General features: G+C 47.6%; 1 protein-coding gene across 4 annotated transcripts in view; it reads left to right on the forward strand.

Annotated features, from left to right (window-relative positions):
* The window catches only part of DIP2A (DIP2 acetate--CoA ligase A), a 964,533-nt gene that overhangs the window by 832,923 nt on the left and 110,052 nt on the right, over positions 1-21,558 (forward strand). For all 4 annotated transcript variants that reach the window (XM_086956246.1, XM_086956248.1, XM_086956245.1 and 1 more), the window contains one exon: positions 14,039-14,209. In XM_086956246.1, the coding sequence (XP_086812372.1) occupies positions 14,039-14,209 (171 nt within the window). The remainder of the gene's footprint in view (positions 1-14,038; positions 14,210-21,558) is intronic.

Raw genomic sequence — 21,558 nt, forward strand, 5'->3', positions numbered from 1 at the left:
GGAATGCATGGACATTCTTAGGGAAGCATGCAGATCACCACTCATGCCTGCTATGTGAAAACGATTCATCCATTGCAGCCTATCGTGGCACATTGACCCTTAGCAGCAAGTGTTCAGGATAATGTTACCTTCCACACTTACAGGCATGTGGCCTCACCTACACTCCCATTCGGCTCTACTTAGCTACAGTGAGTGCCTATCTTCAGTATAGAAAACACATATCCCTCTTGGCAATCCCTGTTATCAAAGCTTTTATGGAAGGTCTTAAATGAATTATTCCTCCAAGTGTGGCCCGGACCTGTTTGGAAGTTAGGCCACTTTTCTTTCCCTAACCAGATTCAGCTGTAAAAAGGACTCTTCATAATCTGGATATGAAGCAAACCCTTATGTTCTATGTAGATAGAACAAACCCCTTTTGCAAGACTCATTAACTTAATTTTGCCTTCTCAAAGCTGCACAAGGCACAGGCTCTTTATTAATCAGGCATAGCCAGGTGGATTGTTAAGTGTATTCAAACATGCTATGCAGAAGCCAAGAGACCTTTGCGTATCCCCCCTCCCCCTCCCAAAGGCCGCTCTACCTATAAAAAGTGGGGCCTCTATGGCCTTTTTAGGGAACATTCCTATAGCTGTTATTTGCAAAGCAGCTTAATGTCACACTGCACACTATCACTAAACCTTATTGTCTGGATATTCTGGGGCACCACCAACCAAATGTTCGGCAGGCTGTACTCTGTACACTTTTTTCAGGAATCTGCAACCTCCTCAAGCTAGCCACCGCTTAGCACTGCTTAACAGTCTATGTGCAACATGTGTATCTACAGCCACACATGCTTTGAAGGGAAAATGTTATCCTGTAAGCATCTGTTTGTGGTATGTAGTGATGTAGATTCGCATTTGCCCTCCCTCCTGCCCCGGAAGCCTTTCGTTGTTGCAGATATCTTTTATCCTTCACTTTTCTCTGCATGGTCATCTCTCTTCTGTGTTGCTGTGCTCCATTTCCATTCTAACCGGCCGTGCGGAAAACAATTCCACAGTGGAGCCACCTCCTTTGCTCACTGCCAGCAATAAATGGCGTCATAGTACCTCGTGACACGAGAAGACTTCTTTGAAGAAAAACAACTTGCACACATCCGGGCACAACACTAGATGGCAGGAGTATGCCCAGCATGTGAATCTATAGCACTACATGCCACAAACAGATGCTTACAGGGTGAGTTATATTAATGTGGGAGAGCTGGGACAGCAAGCTCTCTAGCAGCCCAGTAGGCTCTTCCGCGGTGGTGTCAATTGAGGGATCTGAAGAAAGGTGTTCTTTTACTCTAGCACACAGTAGTGATGGGCTCCTCCCTGATGGGATGGGGATAGAACTGTGTCTTAGAAGGATGGTCAGGTCTTTTCACCTGATCCAGACAACACAACCAGCATGCATTTTCCAAGCGCAAACAAGGTAGAAAACCTTTCGTTCAAAGTCCATACTATCTAGCAGTGACTGATGGCACAAAAGTTCTTCTTAACAGGGTGTCACCTTCCAGGTGTTAGAAATGTGGAGGCATACACTTCTAGCATATGAGTTCAAGGATGCGATTAATGGCTCTGGAACAAAAACCATTATTTGTTCCACAAATTGGGCTTGAATGGCATGCCCTTTTGGTTTCACTGGATACACCCTGATATACTCAGTTTCTGGAATGGCACATCAGGTGTAGAAAACATATGGCAAATAAAGGGGAAAAAAGTTCACAAGTTTTTATTGTTTAAGACGTTGTTTTGTTAAAGTGTCTCGTGGTTAGTGACAGCAAACAAATATAACCATATATAATCATTTTAATTTGATCATATTTATCAATTTGTGTATATTTCATTGTTTTTTTTAATAACATTTGGTTATTACAATGTTTCACTTCAGGAATGAAAAAAAGATTTCAATTCAATTTGAAGCCTGTAACTCCTTCAGTAACATGTTCCCATTCTATAATCCTATTTGTCATGGAGAGTACAATATATATTGTATCCGTAATCTCATAAAATAATTTACACTATCATATGTGTCAATAGAAAAACTGAGCAACCTTACCTGGTTCTGTCAATACATATCCCCTTGACTTAAGAGATTTAAAAGCTTTATTCTCATTAAACTGCAAAAAACACCATCATTTATCTTTAATAGGTAATAATCTAGCAATATCTGAATTTTGTAAAACTTCAAATATGTAGTATCCTTTGAATGCCCATGCTGCTGATTCCAAAGGTCAACATCACCCTGAAACAGTCCAAAGAACGATCCTGATCATCCAGATTTCTGTAGAATTGCCTCAGTATTACAGATTACCACATCTGCTCCAGATGTCTGAGAGTCCAAACATGTAAGCCTGCTCTCTCCCCCAGTTTCTAATCCCATTTACTCCAGCACAACGTTCCTTTTCTTAGTTTAACAGTCTCACTCTAGAATTCCTCCTGAATGGCCATCAGAATCTGCCACGTGGATGCATGATAATCTTAATTGAATTAAAACGTCCATCCACCAGCCTCATCATGGCCCACATGCATCAATATCGGCTTTTGCGATTTCTAAATTGCGAAAAATAGCGATTCACAATTTAGAAATCGCAAAAGCCTATGCATGATTATTTTTTCATTTTTTATGCAATTCGGTAAAAATTGCTATTTTTACCGAATCGCATAAAAAATGCGAATTTCAAATTGCGAATTCGCAATTCCCATTCATTCCTATGGGCCAAAATGCCCATAGGAATGAATGGGAATTGCGAATTCGCAATTTAAAATCGCAATTCATCAATCCATTTCAAGGGTGGAGAGGGGGGTCTAATATGACCCCCCCCCTGCACCCATGAAATGTACTTTTCAGTAGAAGTTACACACAAAATCTGGAGACGGAAGTATGTAATTGAGGATAGAAAGGCCTGGAGAGCAAAAATAACGGAATATAGGAAGGTCATTAAAAGAACGAAGGCTGATTTCTTTACCTCAGTGATACTCAGGGCTTCAAATAGTTCTCGCTGTATTTTTAAAATTCTTAATAGCTTGACTAAACCGGAGTGTTGTAAAAATGACTTCCTGCCTTCTCAGAGGCTCTGTGATAATCTTGCCAACTTTTTTCATGACAAAGTTGCCTCTATGATTGAGGAGTTGGGGAAGGTAGCAGAGCCAATATCACAAAGGTACAAAGTTCCCCAGGGGATAGATAATAAAGTGTGTGTGTGCATGGGAGGAGAGCAAAGGCAGGAAACAAGGTGTTCCCTCGTTGGAACTAGAAGGTCTCACACACCCAGTAAGCTAGATGTCATGCTTCATCATTGGCCTCCTGCTCCTCGTCAGACTGGCGCTGCAATGTCTGACGGGCGCCTAACAGGCGCACTTTGTTGGAGTTCTTTTGTTCCAGCCAATGGTTGAGTGCGTGTGAGGGGTCAAGTGATGGTGTAGTCGTGAGGGAGTGGTGGTTAAAAAAGGTGGGTCAGCTCACAAGGACCTTTATTAACGTGGCTGACTCCCTTGATTAAAAGAGTGGGAGGAGAGATAGGGACTGTAAGGGGCACAGCGGACTACATCAACCCTCTAATTCGGTCGACATGTTTCTTGCCCAACTGGCAATTCTTCAGGACCTTAGGTGCTCAGTACTGCACGGTGATAGAAAACAATAAAGAAAAAGAAAGATAAAAGATACAACCTGGGTCAGTAAGGGGGCAGGCCAGGAGGTCCTGCTATAGCGGGGTGACCCAAGAGGTGTCCCTAGTGGGCCCCGCAGTCTGTTCCCGTGGGGCTGCGCAATGAGGTACGGTGCCTCTAATGCGTGCAGCCAGGGCTCGCAAACCTACCCACACGCGTGGCGCTCCAACGGTAGCGCGGAACAGCTAGTGTAGCAGAGCCGTCAAAAGTAAGAAATGAACAGCTGTTCCTCATAAAGGACAAGGGTGAACTGACAGGGAATGGCAGTATAACGGAGACTGCCGGGGGGGGGGGCTCTCTCTGAATTTCCCCTCCTTCAGATCGAGGACTTCTACAAGTTAACGGACAGCATTGGGTCAGGCTCCCCTTGGACCCATTGCCTTGTAAAATCTGGAAGGACTTCGGGGCGGAACTCTTCCCACTATTGTGTAAGATTTGTGACCAGTCTCTTGCAAAAGGGATGGTTCCTAGTCAGTGGAAGCAGGCGCTGGTAACGCCATTGCTCAAAAAAGCCTCCCTTGATCCAGAATGTCTAAAGAATTTCAGACCAATATCTCTTCTCCCTTTCCCAGCCAAGGTAGTGGAACGGGTAGTGAGTGGCACACTATCCGCGCACTTAGAACAGGCTAATCATCTGGAGGAGGAGCAGTTCGGGTTCCGACCGGCTCATGGTACTGAGACGGCATTGGTGACCGTAATGGACGAGCTTCGGAGGCGGGCAGACAAGGGTCAGACAGCAGTGTTGATTCTGCTGGACCTGTCTGCCGCCTTCGATATGGTCAACCACAACATCCTTCTGAACCGGCTGAGTGAGGTGGGAGTCACGGGAGTGGCCCTTAGATGGTTTCATTCCTTTCTTTCAGGGAGGCAGCAAGCGGTGTCCCTCCCTCCTTACCAATCTGTTTTCACTCATGTCTCACATGGGGTGCCCCAGGGCTCGGCCATCAGCCCCATTCATTTAAATGTCTATTTGAGACCCTTGTTGACGATCATCAAGCGCTATAACATCAAGGTCATCAACTACGCAACTTATCCTCTCCCTGGAGAGGGAGAGCAATCCATCACAGTAGAGGGGTTTCATAGATGTTTAGCAGAGATGTCACAGTGGCTGAAGGAGAACTCTCTACAGTTTAATATAGCCAAAACTGAGCTGATGCACGGGAGGGCCGCCCATGAACCTGTGGCCCCCAGAATTTCCCAACCCTGGTCAGCCGGTCAAAACAGTCCGCAATTTGGGGGTAACATTTGATTGTAACCTCTCCCTGGAGGCGCACGTGGGGAAGGTGGTGAGATGCTGCTTGGCGATTATTCGCTCTTTGAGGAAGATTTTTCCTCTTTTACCCCATCAAGCCCGCGCCCTGATAGCACGGAGCACGATTCTTAGTCGGGCGGACTATTGTAACGCCCTGCTCCTTGAGTCTCCCAAGTTCCTGCTAGACAGGTTACAGCGGATGCAATCTGCCACTGCTAAATTGGTACTAGGATGGTCAAGGAGGTCCTCCGCCTCTGGAGCACTGGCGGAGCTGCACTGGCTCCCCTTGACACAAAGAATTAAATTTAAATCCCTGTTTCTGATAGATACATCTGCCGTGTGGATTCCTCACCTTGTGAATATCCCCCTTGTGCCAGCAACGTTCGGAAAATTCTTCGTAGCACGCCGGCGTGGACGACGTCATAGGAGCACGGCATCGTGCGCGACTCCGTCTGACGTCACCGACTCCATAAAAGGCCCACGTCGGCGTGATGACGTCAGTTCCCTTTTTTCCGCGTCGTCGACGCTAACGGTTTCTGGGATCTTCTGCGATACTTTTGTATCTTTTCGCTGTTTAGCTGTTACAGTTTCTGTGTTGGAATTCACTTCATCGCCGAAGATGTCGTCGAGGAAGACAGGTTTCAAACAATGTGGTTCCTGTTCCCGGATGATGTCGATCACCGATCCGCATTCCGACTGTCTGTGGTGTCTTGGTTCGGGTCACGATGTTAAGAACTGTCGTTCCTGTGACAAGATGAACCCCAAAGCCTTGCGAGAGCGGGAGGCGAAGCTTCTGCTTGCAAAGGTGAAGGAAAGAGAAGCCGGAAGGTCTTCGAGGTCAGTGTCCAGGCGCTCGAAGTCGAGACAGCTGTCGCGGTCGAAGTCGAGGTCGGCTTCGAGGGCCAAGTCGAGGTCGAGAGAGAGATCAAGGTCCAGAGGGAGGTCGAGGTCTGGATCCAAGTCGGCCTCGGGCCATGCTTCGGGCTCCTCGAGAAAGAAGCATAAGAGGAGTAAACATCACTCCAGACACCACTCTGGCAAGGAGTCTTCGGATTCGAGGAAGAAGTCACGTAAACATCACAAGGACTTCGTGTCTCCTTCTCCTGCTCGATCTCACGTTGGTTCTCCAGTTCAAGAGCCGGAACAGGATCTGGAGTCGCACCATTCATCGGTGCATGAAGAAGAGGTTCTTCGAGCACCAACTCCGGTTGTGGAGCCTGAAGAACAAGAGGGCCAGGGTGCGCCTTTGCCGGATCAGCCTCCTTCGGAGCGGCCGTTGGGTTCGTACCCACCCTTTCCAGGTCCAGGTCAGGATCCCTCGCAGTTTTTAAACGCCATGTTTGGTGTTTACTCGAGGGCAATGTACCCCACTGGTGCGCCTGTTGGTCCCATGGGTCCTTTGTCTTTCAATTTGGGTGTGCCCCAGGCTTATGCCCCGGCCCCCTTTTTGCCGTTTATGCCGACGCCTTGTACTCCTTGGCTCGGTACGGCGCCGCCGAGGTCGTCGACTTCGCATGCGGCTTCGCCGACTCCGGATCGGCTTCGTGGTGATTCGGATCGTGGTGCTTCCCGTCCTCCGGCTCCTCGCTCAACGTCGGCTCCGGCGCCGTCGGAGTCGTTGCCGGATCCATCGACTTCGGTCCGTATGGAATGGTCGAGGCGCAGGGCTCAACGCCTCTTGGAGGAGAAGGAGTATATGGACTCCGAGGTTGAGGAAGGAGAGTTGCAAGATCAGGGGGATTGTTTTGAAGACCTTCAAGACGCAAGTGGCCTGGAACTTTCTCCTGAGTGGGGTTTGCCGACCGTTTCAGACACTCCATCTAAGGACTTGGCACCCTATCATGTTGTTATTAAGAAGGCTGCAGAGTTGCTAGGCTTGACTTTGCCCACAGTTGAATACAAGCCCAACATCCTTACGGAAGTTTTGCATTCGCCTTCTTCAATTGTGGAGCCTACACTTCCTTTTACAGAGGCATTGACTGAACCAATAAAGGAGGTCTGGAAGAGACCTTTGTCTGCTCCTGCGGTTTCCAGGTCAGTGGCAAGGCGTTACAGGGTGGCTCCTGATGACCCTGAATTTCTTTCCTCGCATCCTGCACCGGAGAGTCTGGTAGTGCAGGCCGCCTGTTCCAGCAGGGCTGCGGGCTCTTTCCCACAGGTGCCGGCAGACAAGGGCTCTAAGAAATTGGACCAGTCTGCTAAAAAGACTATCTCCTCGGGTAGCATGGCCTTGAAGTCCACCAATGCTACTTGCCTTTTGGGGAGGTACGTTCATGCTTTAATGGACTCTGTTAAACAGTTTTCTCCTAAGCTTCCGGAGGACGATAGGAAGAACTTTAACGAGGTGGTTGCTGATACTCAGGCTGCAGCTCGTATGGTTATACAGAGTGGTATGGACACGGTGGACTCTGTTGCCAGAATTATGGGCTCTACTGTTGCTACAAGAAGGGCCGCATGGCTTAAGTCCTCAGATTTTTCTTCTGATGTTCAGTCTACATTGTTGGACTTGCCATTTGATGGGACAGGCCTCTTTGGCAAGAAGGCTGACGTAGCTCTGGAGAGATTCAAGGACAGCCGGGCTACGGCGAAGTCTTTGGGCCTTCAGACAAGGGGCTCTGCGGCTAGGAAGTACAGGGGTTTTGGCAGATCCAATTTTCGTCCCTACAACCAAGGACAGCAGCAGCAGCAGCAGCGTCAGAATCCTCTGTATAAAACCTACAGAGGAAAGCAAAGGGGCCGTGGTCGTGGACGCCAGGCCTCCTCCTCCTCCTCCTCTTCCTCTAATAATCAACCCCCTCCCCCTGCAGCAAAGCAGCCCTAGATCCGCCATTCTGGATCATGTGGCTCCGGTGGGGGGTCGGCTTACTCATTTTCTACGGGATTGGGAATTGGTTACATCAGATCTTTGGGTTCTCAATCTCGTAGAAAATGGGTATGCTCTTCCTTTCCAGGAGTTCCCTCCCAATTACCCTCCTTGCCAGGGTTTTTGTTCGGAGGACCACCTTGTTCGCTTGCAGGAAGAAGTCCTGGCTTTGATCAAAAAAGGTGCGATAGAGGTGGTTCCAGAGCAGGAAAGGGGTCAGGGGTGCTACTCCCGGTATTTCCTGATCCCCAAGAAGGATGGCAGGTTACGTCCAATCCTGGACCTCAGGATTTTGAATCTCTATCTCAAGCAGGAGAAATTCAAAATGCTCACTCTTGCGCAGGTTCTTCAAGCGCTGTTGGAAGAAGACTGGATGGTGTCGATCGACTTGCAGGATGCGTATTTTCACATCCCGATCCTGAAGTCGCACAGGAAGTATCTCCGATTTACGGTGGGATCGCAACACTACCAGTTTGCGGTACTTCCGTTTGGTCTTACTACTGCGCCTCGAGTTTTCACCAAGGTGATGGCAGTGGTGGCTGCACATCTCAGGCGGTCGGGGATACCTGTATTCCCGTATCTGGACGACTGGCTGATCAAAGCGGAGTCGCCCGAGAAGGTGCTTCATCACCTGCAAGAGACATCGCAGCTGTTGTTCAGGTTGGGTTTTTCGATAAACGTGCCCAAATCTCACCTGGTGCCCTCCCAGCGCAACCTGTTCATAGGTGCGGTACTGGACACTACTGTATGTCGTGCATTCCCTCCTCCGCAAAGGATTCGCGACATTCAGGAAATGATTCCTTTGTTTCACAATGGAGCGGTTGTTCCGGTCCTGAAGGTCCTTCGCCTGCTCGGTCTGATGGCTTCTTGCATTCTCCTGGTCAACCATGCACGCTGGCACATGAGGGCACTCCAGTGGTGCCTCCGCAGGCAGTGGTATCAACACAACGGAGATCTCGGGGAGTCAGTGAAGATCTCCAGAGAAACTGCAGCAGATCTGTCTTGGTGGGGCGTGGAAGGCAATCTGTCTCAAGGAAAGCCTTTTCAGCTTCCACCATCGGTGGCCACGGTGATAACGGATGCATCCACTCTAGGGTGGGGTGCTCATCTGGGGGATCTGGAGGTCAAGGGTCTTTGGTCTCCAGAGGAAAGGTTGCTTCACATCAACCTTCTAGAATTGCGGGCCATACGTCTGGCGCTCAAGGTATTCCTCCCTTCCCTTCACGGTCGGTCGGTCCAGGTCCTGACGGACAACACGACCGCGATGTGGTACATCAACAAGCAGGGAGGAGTAGGGTCGCATTGTCTTTGCAAAGAGGCTCTGCGTCTCTGGTCCTGGGTTCAGGACCACCAGATTTGTCTGATGGCGAATCATCTGGCCGGAGTCCTGAACGTACGTGCGGACATTCTCAGTCGGCAGTTCTCTGCCGACCACGAGTGGAGGCTTCACCCGGAGGTTGTTCGCAACATCTTTCAGATGTGGGGGACTCCTCAGGTGGATCTGTTCGCCACTTGCGAGAATGCTCACTGCCTGTCATTCTGCAGTCTCCAGTATCCGATGCAAGGAGCATTGGGGGACGCGTTTCAGTTGAGCTGGGGAGGTCAGCTCCTTTACGCGTTTCCTCCCATACCCTTGATTCCTCGGGTTCTGAGGAAGATTCGCCAAGACCGGGCCCAAGTCATATTGGTCGCCCCGGATTGGCCAAGAAGGGTGTGGTACACAGATCTTCTCCACCTCTCCTCTCACCCGCCGCTCCGTCTCCCTCTCAGGGCAGACCTCCTCTCTCAGATGGAGGGGCAGGTTCTACACCCCCACCTCCAGACATTACACCTTCATGCCTGGAGATTGAACGGGGCAATCTGAATTCTTTCTCTCTCCCTCACGATGTGGTGGATGTCATACTTTCTGCCAGGCGTGACTCCACCAAGTCCATTTATTCGTATAGGTGGTCTAAGTTTGTATCTTGGTGTAGGGAGAGGGATGTTGACCCGTTAAAGGCTCATTTATCTGATATCTTGTTGTTTGCTCTTTCTCTGGCTCGGCAAGAGTTTGCTGTTGCCACTGTCAAAGGTTACCTTTCGGCCTTATCGGCATTTCTCTGTTTGCCGGATCAGCCCTCTCTTTTTAAATCTCCTGTGGTATTGAGGTTTTTGAAGGGACTCACTAATAGGTTCCCTCCTTCTCCCTTCATTGTGCCTCATTGGGACTTGAATCTTGTGTTAACCTATCTGATGGGTTCGCCGTTTGAACCCTTACACAAGTGTCCAATGAGGCTTCTTTCTTTTAAGACGGTCTTCTTAGTTGCAATTACCTCGGCAAGGAGGGTAAGTGAGCTTCAAGCTCTTAGTTCCAAGCCCCCGTTTTTGTCCATCCATGCTGAAAGAATGGTTCTTAGGACCAGGGCTGCTTTTCTGCCTAAGGTGGTTACTCCCTTCCACCTAGGTCAATCCATTACCCTTCCTACCTTTTATCCTCCCCCACACCCTTCCAAGGAGGAGGAGAGGCTTCATCGCCTGGACCCGAAGAGAGCGGTTAGTTTCTATCTTGATAGGACTAAAGACTATCGAATAGACGATCAGCTCTTCGTGGGTTTTGCTGGCTGCAAGAAGGGCAGATCGGTGCACAAGCGCACACTTTCCAGATGGATTATTCTCTGCATCAAGATTTGCTACTCTCTGGCGGGTAAGGACCCTCCTGAGGGTATTAGAGCTCATTCAACTAGAGCGAAGTCTGCTACTTCTGCATTGTCTAGAGGTGTTCCTGTTGAGGACATTTGCAGGGCCGCGACTTGGGCCTCCCTCCACACTTTTGCGAAGCACTACTGCTTGGATCCTGAGGTGAGGAGGGACGGCCACTTCGCGCGCTCTGTTCTCCAAGATTTCCTGGTGTAGCAGAGTGGACACCCTCCTCCGGGAGTGGGGACTGCTGTGGGACTCTATTCACAAGGTGAGGAATCCACACGGCAGATGTATCTATCAGAAGAACAAGTTACTTACCTTTGGTAACGCTTTTTCTGGTAGATACAATATCTGCCTGTGGATTCCTCACTGACCCACCCGCCTCCCCGTTGTCCACTCTGCTATACCTGGTTTTATGTGCAAATGTATTTATGGTTTTATCTAATTTTGTATAGTTTTGCACTTAAATTGCTTTTGATTTGCATATGCTGTGTACATTGTGTGTATATATATATATATATATATATATATATATATATATATATGTACTTGTTGGTCCGTCCGGGTGCCTCGAAGGCACGGAAAAAAGGGCGGAACTGACGTCATCACACCGACGTGGGCCTTTTATGGAGTCTGTGACATCAGACGGAGTTGCGCGCGATGCCGTGCTCCTATGACGTCGTCCACGCCGGCGTGCTATGAAGAATTTTCCGAACGTTGCTGGCGCAAGGGGGATATTCACAAGGTGAGGAATCCACAGGCAGATATTGTATCTACCAGAAAAAGCGTTACCGAAGGTAAGTAACTTTTTCGTCTAGTATTTAAAGCCCTATGTGGAAAAGGACCTGTCTCTTTCCAGAAAAAAATTGAATGGTATGTTCCGGGCAGAACGCTCCGCTCCTCGGGAGGCAAGTTAATAAAAGTCCTTCGTTTTAAAAAAGTTAGAGCTGGTGGCAGATCATTTGGGGTGGCTGCGCCCAGGCTGTGGAACACTTTACCTACTGAACTGAGACAACACAAGGATCTTCTTGTGTTCAGAAAAAACCTTAAAACTTGGTTATTCCCTAAGAACTAGGCCTGTGCTTTAGCCCCTCTTTGTGTTGACATGGTCCCTGAGTTACTAGCGCCAAGATGCCTGTCAGGTGGTAGTGCGCTCTATAAATTGTATATATAAATAAATAAATAAATAATCAGCCTTCAAAAAATACAAAAATGTGGCTTTCTGTCCAGAGCCAGTGAGTTTCAAGTGTTATGTTTTTTGGAACCACATGCTGTGCTGCATAGAAATAAGGCACCTTTAAAGATACAGCCATCCTTTCTCCCTAAAGTGGTCTCGTATTTCCATGTCAATCAAATCTTATTTATTTCCACCTTTCAAAATCCTTGGAAGGGTGGTTCTATGGTCACAATTACTCAAGCAGAATTGTGGATGGATGCTGTTATGTATGGCCTGTGCTCAGAGCCTTGTGATGTTATTGCCAATTTCAAGAGTTGCCAGAATGAGAGGCGTCTTCGCTCAGATTATGTGGCCCAGCGTTTGGAGGGGAGCTGATGCCCAGTGGATCGTTCCCATTTAGTGTTGTTCATGTAGAGACCACACATTACCTGATACGTGCATTGGAACAGGATGGCAGCAGTAATCGGGATTACAGTAATGGAGTCCGCCATCAGATCTGCTGCTCTTTCTCCAGTTAGCAATGGTAAAACTGGCCAGTTGAGTGAATGGTCAGTGCGTTCTTTGGGCCAGAGGAGAGGACCATGTCTCTTTGAAATAAATATTTGTTGTGAAGCACCCTGTAACAGTATGCAGGTTGTTTCGGGAAGCCTTCTTACATATAGTTCTAGGGTGGGAGGGTTTGAACAGCATGCCCTGTAAACTTTTGTAGGGGCTTCCATAAGATCTGCTGCCGCCCCCCCACCAGACCCAAATAGTGACAAAGATCACGAGCAGACTTGCTAAAGGGTTAACAAGTCTCACAGAGAAAAGTGGTGCTTTCCGAAAATTAAAAGTAATGAACATGCTTGTTCCACTTGGATGTAAGATGCAGGCAACCCATTACTAGGCTGTTCGATGGAGAAACCAGGGCATTAAAAGAAAGCAGGAAGAGTTAAGCACTTGCAACCAGGCTGATGGCAGTGGGCATGTGTGCAGCCAGCACCGCACTACAATTACAAAACAAAGTTGGAAGGTAGTGAAATGCCAAACACAGTTAATCTGAGTATGTTGACTATGATAGATGAGGTAGTTGCAGAACGTATAGAGCAAGATATGTAAACATTTTTGACATTGACATTCTTGGGACTCTAAGATGTTTGCAGGTCCTTGTGTGACTTGAAATTTGAGGCATCAGATTAGTGTTCAGCTAAATGTTGGTTCCAATATGAGGGGATTGTGTTTAATAAAGTGGGGGCAGCCAAGGAGTTTTAGCCTAGTTTAGGAATGAGGCCAAGCCAATGTAACTACAAAAAAGATGGTGGGAGGTGTCAGTGTGTGTGTCAGCCACTAGCCTGTTCCCTATGAGTGTTGTGGAATTAAGATGCTGTTAGTTAGTGGAGATCCTGGAAACACTATTGTGGGATTAACCTGCCTCTTCCCCTGCCTGTGGCTAATACTCTGATTTGTCAATGCGATAGGTTTGGCGTCCTGGATGTTCCATACATTCTCCACGACCTTCCCATTCTGTTGTGGTTTTAACCGCTTAAGTCGTTCCTAACATATACATTTCTGGGAGCCATTTGAGGCTTTCTTAGCAGAATTGCTACTTTTTTCCAGTAGCAGTTTTGCAGCCACAGACTGCTTCAAGAATGGGGAATAACAGCTTAACTGTTCCATGCCGGGGTAGAACAGTGTCTGGCAGATTTGGGGCCACAATTGTCTGTGTACTCAAAATCATTGTGGTCAGTCTTTCTTTGCTTTCTCACAGAGTTCTGGCTCTGCAAGCTATCTGTGTGGAATTGCTGGGCCTTCAAAGAAGGGCATTAGAGCTTGCATGTAGAAGCTGCATGACTGTGTTGTCACACCCACAAAGGCAACATGAAGGTGAACCAACATCTTGTGCTTCACAACTTGTGTTCTACCCATTAAGCACCGGGACATATCGGCTTATAACGGAACACCATAATCACACTGTATACAGGCCACATCTCACAACCCACCCCTATTATGGAGGAAGAAGTGAAGGTCTCCAATTCCAGAAGTGATTTTACACAGAGCGGTTTGGTGGACACGAGTCTGAGTTACAGGTGAAAAAACTTGTGCCCCATACTAGAGCCCACAAATCACCATCTTCTCCATATGCAAGTGAGGTGGCAGTAGCCAGCAGCCACTATGCATCAGTGTGTAATTCCATGCCCAGAAAATACTTGTGTTTTTCTATTTCAGCAACAGAAACGTGGAGCACCCTTAGTGGACCCTCACCATCAAATCCATTAAAGTTTAACAGGGCAAATAAAAAAATGTCACTTTGGGGCAGGATAGTACAGAGTTCTTTTCCATGTGAGGATAGTCAGTGTCTGCAGCTATTAATAATTTGCTGTTTTCTTTCTTTCATTGCCTAGGTGAAAGGAGTGAACCTTTCGTGTGTGAGGACATGCATGGTGGTAGCAGAGGAGCGGCCGAGAATTGTACTGACTCAGTCATTCTCCAAAATCTTCAAGGATCTAGGCCTGTCCACTCGTGCTGTGAGCACCACCTTTGGATGCCGGGTGAATGTGGCCCTTTGTTTGCAGGTGAGAATTGACTCCACTGGTCAGTTGTCCTCAGTAGGGCATGCAACTGGTGAATAAAGCAAACACAATTGTGCCTTGATATATAGCACATGGAAGATTGTAGTTCCAACCTCCTCTCTTAGTTCCTGAACCATAACACTATGAAGTGTGGGGGAATTGGACAGTATTCCTTATGTTAAACCGAGTATTCTCATATCAGCCTCTGCTTTCACTGCTCTTATTGTAATGTGAAGAGCCCATCACTGCATTCATTCCCAATATATTCTGGGAAATATGCATTCTGTTAACCTGTGGTTTACCTGCATTATTTATACTATTACTATACACTCTTTCCTAATAGCAAAATGTAGGTACCTTGCCACCTAATGGTTTAAAAAAAAAATGTTTTGCATGAAGATATCATTTATTCCTACACCATGTCATACACAAGCTGCTCACAAACCCTGCATTCATACAAGCCCTTCCCCAGTTCATCAAATTCCTTACTCGTTTTGCCTCTGTGCGGCAGTACTGAGGCAAAGCCTATTGGAGTTAAGATATAAAATGGCTGTCAGTATGTTGCTAAGCAGACAACACACTACTTTGTTGTGTAAGCTGTAAAGTGTATCCTTCCGCTCATAAAACACTGAATTTCAGTGCAGCAATCCCTTACCAACCTCACCCTGTACATGGGGACGTACTAGTGGAGAGAAGTGAATCTGTTTACCAATGCCTCTGTTGTGCCTGCACTGCCCCGTCCCACATTCTCCTTGTTCCTTGTTATTCCAAGCTGCACCAGGTACCTGAATCGGATAAATCCCCTGCACACCTGCCAGTTGTTAAGGCCATGGACTGCCAAGTATGAAGCCATGCACATTATACCAACAATTTGGGCCCAGCACCTTCATCTCCTCAGACACGAGCATGAAACATGCTGTTCTTTTATGCAGCGGCTGCCCCTTCTTTAAGGTTGAGGAGCGCCACCCCACTACCACTGTAAAATTAAGCAAGTTTTATTATCCTTCAATTTGCATCTCCCTGGACCCGCCCCCATTACTCTGATGAGTCTTGGGGGCGGGTCCAGGGGATGACATTGCTGGTGGGGGAGTGAGGTGTTTGGCTGATCGTCTCAGGCCAACCAAACCCTCATGCACAGTGATGCTCTCTCCAGCCCCAGCTGTGTTGCTGGGGCTGGAGAGAGCAGGCACAGGCTCCCAGTCTGCCTGGGAGAGCACGTTCCCAGCTCTCCGGCCAATACGGACGTTGTTTTCATGCAGCGTCAGGATTTGCGGCAGTGCAGTCTGGGAACCTGTGCCCAGAAAAAAGAAGAGCGCGATGCGGCTTACAGCAACGGCGTTCAAGGTAAGTGTTTTTTTTTGTCCCCCCCACCCACCCCCACACTTTGGCAAGGAATGTGCCGCTACTGCTTTTATGGTGTTTTAAATTACCGAATCTGCAGCCAGACATTGTCAAGGAGAGAGATCTACTCACATAGTACCCAGTTGTGGTAATTCCTGGTAAAATAGAGACCCATACACAGTGATGATAATTCATGGTAAAATTCTGACCCTAGCACAGTGATGGCAATCTATGGCAACATGCTAGCTCTGGTTTAGTTATGGTAATTCAATGCAGCATGCTGGCACTGACACAATGGTGGTAATCCGTGGCGCTATTTTCGGCCGTTTTATTATAAAGTAAGGGCCCAAACAAATAATTCTGAATGTATTCAACTTCATTCAGGCTCAGAAAAACTAGTGCAAGTGAACATATGTAACGGGTATGTTGGTGTAGAATCTTGGCTAACCTGTCCAAAGCCCAAGACATATCTTTGCCATTGCTCAGGTTTTGGGGACTCTGGATGGGCAAGGAGAACCCCATTACCTTTGTAAATGCTTGTTTGAATTGTTTTACTATTTTCTTCCCTCTCTGGTCTTCCTTCAACCCTGGTTCCTTTGCATCAAAGTTCTGGATTTAGGCTGTGTAGGTTTCTTTCCTCATCCATTTCCAGCAATTCACCTGCTTAAATGTTATCTCTTGCCTGGCGAGCAGTCATCTGATGCACACCTGCACTCTATGGACTGCTATCAGTAGAGTTCCCTATTGGCCCTTTTGGGTTCAATGCACCGTTAGAGTGCATCTTAGCGTAGAATGTGTTCAAATGTAGGAGTATAAAGTGAGTTGTACTTCCAGCCAGTGGCATAACAAGATATCCTACCCATTCCCACTCCACTTTCAAGGTAGAGGTCATCACTTTCCATTGGCCAGTGGTGACAGATACCCTGGCAAAGTGAAAGCAACTGGTTACATAGCCACTTTTCACCATTGCCAGACAGACCTGCTCATCATGATGTAGCTGGGGGTACAAGGAAGGCACACCCACTTGGGATCTAACCTTTTTCAACCATGATGACTGTATTACATAGGTAGGTTGAACTCAGATCCCTGTTTAGTCACAGAGGTTGCACACTGGCATTGCACTGCAGGATTGAGCACACCCTTATTTATGGACATGGTGGTGCAGCTCAACTAACCTTGGACCTAAGTGCAAGCTTTTGGTCTGTTTTCTATACTTGTATCACATTCCTTGTCAAATTAAGTGCTGGCCAAGGAGACTACTCCAATCCATCCTCTCCTTAGTTTCCAGGACTCCCATTGCTGTTCCTAACTTACTTGTGACATCTCCCACCACTTGCACACAAGTCCTAGGCTCCAGCCCATCTTCCTGTAAACTGGCCCCACCCCATTTCCTTGTCTTGGATCCTTTCATGACTGCTGCATCCTAGACAACTGGTAGCAGCAAGATTCCCACAAATCCTTCTCTTTATTAAGATGCTTCACTTGGCGGATCCAGTCACTGACCCAGATACGGATTCCCATAGTGTAATCCTGGAAGATCTGCTTGCCAAGACCTTAGAAGCACAGTCCACTCACGCCATATCAATCTGACAAAGATTACGGGTATCTATGCTGTCGTGGCAGCTTTGACTCTCCCACTAAAGCCATTTCTAGCCATTGGGTCCTATGTCCTTTTACCTGTCTTGTTGCGGTAGACCTTTTGTGGGCTAGACCAGGAACTTAAAGTGGTTTTATAGTCAGCCCACTGTTTCCAGTGGCTGGCTTTGTTGTCACTCTCAATTGCTTTCTTCGTATTCAGTGCCTTTCCTTCATCTTCTTGTGTTTTTCCTCCACTTGAGCCTAGGCTCTTTACCATCTTTTTGATTAGTTGATTTGGATCCATCTACTTCTCATTTTTTGAGAAATATGTTTTCTTTTTCGTTTAGGCATTCCATGAGCATGCAAGTGTTTCCTTACTCTCTCCCTCTTGTGTGGTTCCTTTAGTTCAAATACCCACCCCTACACTACATGTTGCTCTATCGCCATTGTGTGGTGCTCTCTCTCTCGTAGTTCTCCCTCTACCAATCCCATCTCCAGTGCAGCGTATTGCTCTCTCCCAGTGTGCTGCTTTTCTCCTCCTTTAACCCTACTCCCCCGCCAGCATAATTTTTATTTTATCACCTTGGCCACACCCCGTTGCTTCCCCCACCCGCTCCTACATTGTCCGTCAACCCATTGAAGTCCTTTTAGGTCTCGGCTAGGCAGCACTTGTGCTATCACTTCGAGACATGCTGTATTCAGGATATGGGCATAAAGCCCCGCTCACTTTCCGCCCATCTTTTTAATTGGCTTCTGTCCCTGTCCTTTGTAAATGGTGGCTTTCCATTAGTCAGGGGTAGGGGTAGGGGTAGGGTCGCGGTCTAGTTGATCGGCGATCCCACCCTCCTCACGCCCCCTACACTGGATATAAACACCAAAGTCCCCCGTCCGCGCAGCGGGCGCGCCGGCGGCGCGCCAAAGGCAAGCCCGTCTGCGCCCGTCGGCGCCCGTCCGCGACCGGACGGGACCAGGGGCCACACCCCCTGTGCGAGGCGGTACAGAGCGGGGCAGATTGATGAGGTATGATTCTATCACACTAAAAAACTTAATGCCTCCGATCAATCACACCTGTCAGCACTCTATCCTCCCGGACTCTCCATCCGGGGTCTGTCCACACTGTAAATTTTCACTGACCAGCTATCAAGATAAGTCCCCATCTAGCAAAACCTACAAAATGTTTCTTTTAAATTGCCGGTCATTGACCAAACATGCCACACAAATGTCTCTCCTGCTGGAGGAAAATGAACCAGATGCAATATTCCTGACGGAGACCTGGTTAAAAGACGCCTCTGACATGGATATCACCTCTATTCTGCAAATGGGATATACCTTGCAGAGATTGGACAGATCAGAAGGTAGAGGAGGCGGCCTAGGCATCCTTCTTAAAAATCATTACCTCTGTAGAACCTCATCGGCCGGTATTTCTAACTGTGAGAGTATGCTATTCACTCTTGAACTTTCACCCACAGATTCATTCTCTGGTGTACTTATCTACCGCCCCCCCCCCCAATCAAATAGGGGATTTCATTGAATCACTCCAGTCAAAAATAGCTAACTCTGTGGTTAGTAGATCCAATTTCTCTGTATTAGGAGATATAAATATTCACTTAGATGATCCTAACAACTCCATGGCTAAGGCATTTCTGGACAGTATGGCAGCTCTCCAGATTATACAGAAAGGCTTTGTGCCTACGCATGAAAAGGGCCATCTTCTTGACGGTGTTTTCAGCAATGATAATAGACTGGAAGTAGGGACCCCATTACCTCTTACCTGGACAGACCACTGTCTAATACCTATTCAGTGGACTCCAGCTACGCCACTTCAGCCCTCTCCTCGTACTACCCTTTTTGGAAGAGACTGGTCCAAAGTCTCCCCAGACCAATGGGCCAATTTACTCTCGGCCGCCCCCCCCCAAAGGGCAACAGACCCTGCAGCGCAATATGAGAACTACATCAAATGGCTGTGCACAGCCTTGGACTCTATCGCACCTATCAAAGCCCTTAAAGAAAAAAATAAGTCCAAGGAATCACCTTGGTACACTCTTGAACTTAAAGAACTAAAAAGGGCATGCAGAAGATCTGAAAGAAACTGGAGGATTTCTCGTAGTAAGATAGACAAAACCACACACCTTGAAGCCATTAAAAAATATAAATTAGAAATCAGACGAACCAAAACTTTATACTTCGAGGAAAAAATTCTAACTGCCTCCAACTCTTCTAGAGAAATCTTTCAGATAGCAAAATTCCTGGTTGATATCCCCCTGGTTCTTGCTGATCTGAGTACAGCTCAGGCCCGCTGTGAAAGTCAAGCGGAGTACTTCTACAGCAAAATACAAAAAATTGCCTCTGCCTTTAGCTCACCTAATCTATCCCAGGATATGGGAACCAGCTCACCTAACGTCACGACTCCAAAATTAGATGAGTTTCCACTGCTGGATGAGAACTCACTTGCGACTATCATGACGAAAATAAAATCAGGATCTCCTACAGACCCTGCCCCTCCCTATCAGTTAGTAAAAATTGAGAACACTGTCAAACCTGTTATTCTCAATATACTAAACTCATCTATTTCCACAGGTTCAGTACCTACCGCATGGAAATGTGCACAGGTCAGGGCTTTGCTGAAGAAACCCACTCTGGATCCAGGTAATATGGCCAACTATCGGCCTATTTCCCTCCTTCCGTGGATCAGCAAACTCCTAGAAAAACATGTCAATTCATCTATTACTCAATTCTTAGAGAACCATCATCTTCTCCACGACTCCCAAGCGGGTTTTCGCCCAAAATTGGGAACTGAGGCGGCCCTCCTGGCGGTAACTGAGCTGGCCAGGAAGCAAATGGATCAAGGCGGCACTACAGCAATTATGTTGCTTGACCTCAGTGCCGCTTTCGATACCTTTAACACCAGCATTCTTCTTCACCGCCTCAATCAGATGGGAATTTCTGGGAAGGCCATGCACTGGCTCCAGTCATTCCTGGAGAATCGATCTTTCAGGGTAGTTGAGGGTACCACTTACTCAAAAGTCTGGCCCTTGGATCAAGGTGTACCTCAGGGCTCCTCATTGAGCCCTACTCTTTTTAATATTTACATGCAGCCGTTAGCCAACATAGTGCACTCTTTCGGCCTTGATATAATAACCTACGCCGATGATACGCAATTAGTCGTATCTATGAATCAGGCAGACTCTTCCCCGTCCAACTTAAGTAACTGTTTGGTAGCGGTGGCTCAGTGGATGGCCACCTCGCATTTAAAATTAAATGGCGAGAAAACTGAGCTCATGGTGTTGGGCAATTCAACCATTCCCAGCCCTCTGTCAGATTGGCCACCGTGCATGGGCCCCATACCCCAACCAAAGTGCCACATAAAGAGCTTAGGCATTTGGCTGGACTCCAACCTCAGCTTTATGCAGCAAGCTACCACTCTCTCTGCCACATGCTTTGGGCTAATGCGTATGCTGAGAAAAGTGCTGCCTCTTCTCCCTTTTGAAGCCCGCAGAATAATGGTTCAAGCCATTATTCTGTCCCGTCTAGACTACGGGAACTCGTTATATCTAGGTGCCCCGCATTTACAATCAAAAAACTACAGGTGACCCAGAACGCTGCAGCCCGCCTCCTGTTGGGCCTCAACAAACGAGAGTCAGCCACCACTGCCCTGAGGAAACTGCACTGGCTCCCTGTTAAGGCCAGAGTGCTGTTTAAATCTCTTTGTTTTATGCACAAAGCTATGTGGAAGAATGCCCCCACTATGATCTGTTCCTTGGCAAAACCCTATCTTCCTCACAGATCCCTAAGATCCAGCACTGCCTTTCTGGCTACTGTCAGCAAAATCAGACGGACCAGATGGGGCGGACGCTCCTTCTCCTGGAATGTTGCGAAAGAATGGAACTCTCTGCCCACCTCCCTTCGCAGTGAACCTAGCCTTTTAAAATGTCGGAAGGATCTGAAAACTTATCTGTTCATTTAATCTCTTCCCTTTTAGTATGACGGTACTTAGCGCTACGAGGCCTCCGGGTTGTTTGCGCTCTACAAAACCCGATTAATAATAATAATAATAATAAGTAGGCCTAGTAATCCCTCCTTAGTGCCGCCTTGTCTCTTCTTGTAACCTCCCATGAGGACACCCCCTGTTACATATGTAGGAGAGTAGGGTCTGCAATCCTATGATCACCCAGATTTTTTGCTTTTGTTTCACTGGTTTTCGACTTTCTCTGGCTGTGGGCCTGCTAATCAGACCCACAGCCTGGCTGTTCTCTCTCTAAATTACAACATGTACCCTAGGTGCATTTACCAATTGGTACTGGGCCACCTTATCAGACCCTGTAACTCAGGGCATAGGTGTACCCAGGGCTGCCAGGGGCTGCAGCATGTATTATGCCACCCCTGGCTGGCCTCCTAAATTTGACACAACTGGCTGCATGACAGCTGGGGCAAAG

Source organism: Lissotriton vulgaris, chromosome 2_1 (assembly GCF_964263255.1).
Source record: "Lissotriton vulgaris chromosome 2_1, aLisVul1.2, whole genome shotgun sequence".
In the NCBI taxonomy this organism is placed as follows: domain Eukaryota; kingdom Metazoa; phylum Chordata; class Amphibia; order Caudata; family Salamandridae; genus Lissotriton; species Lissotriton vulgaris.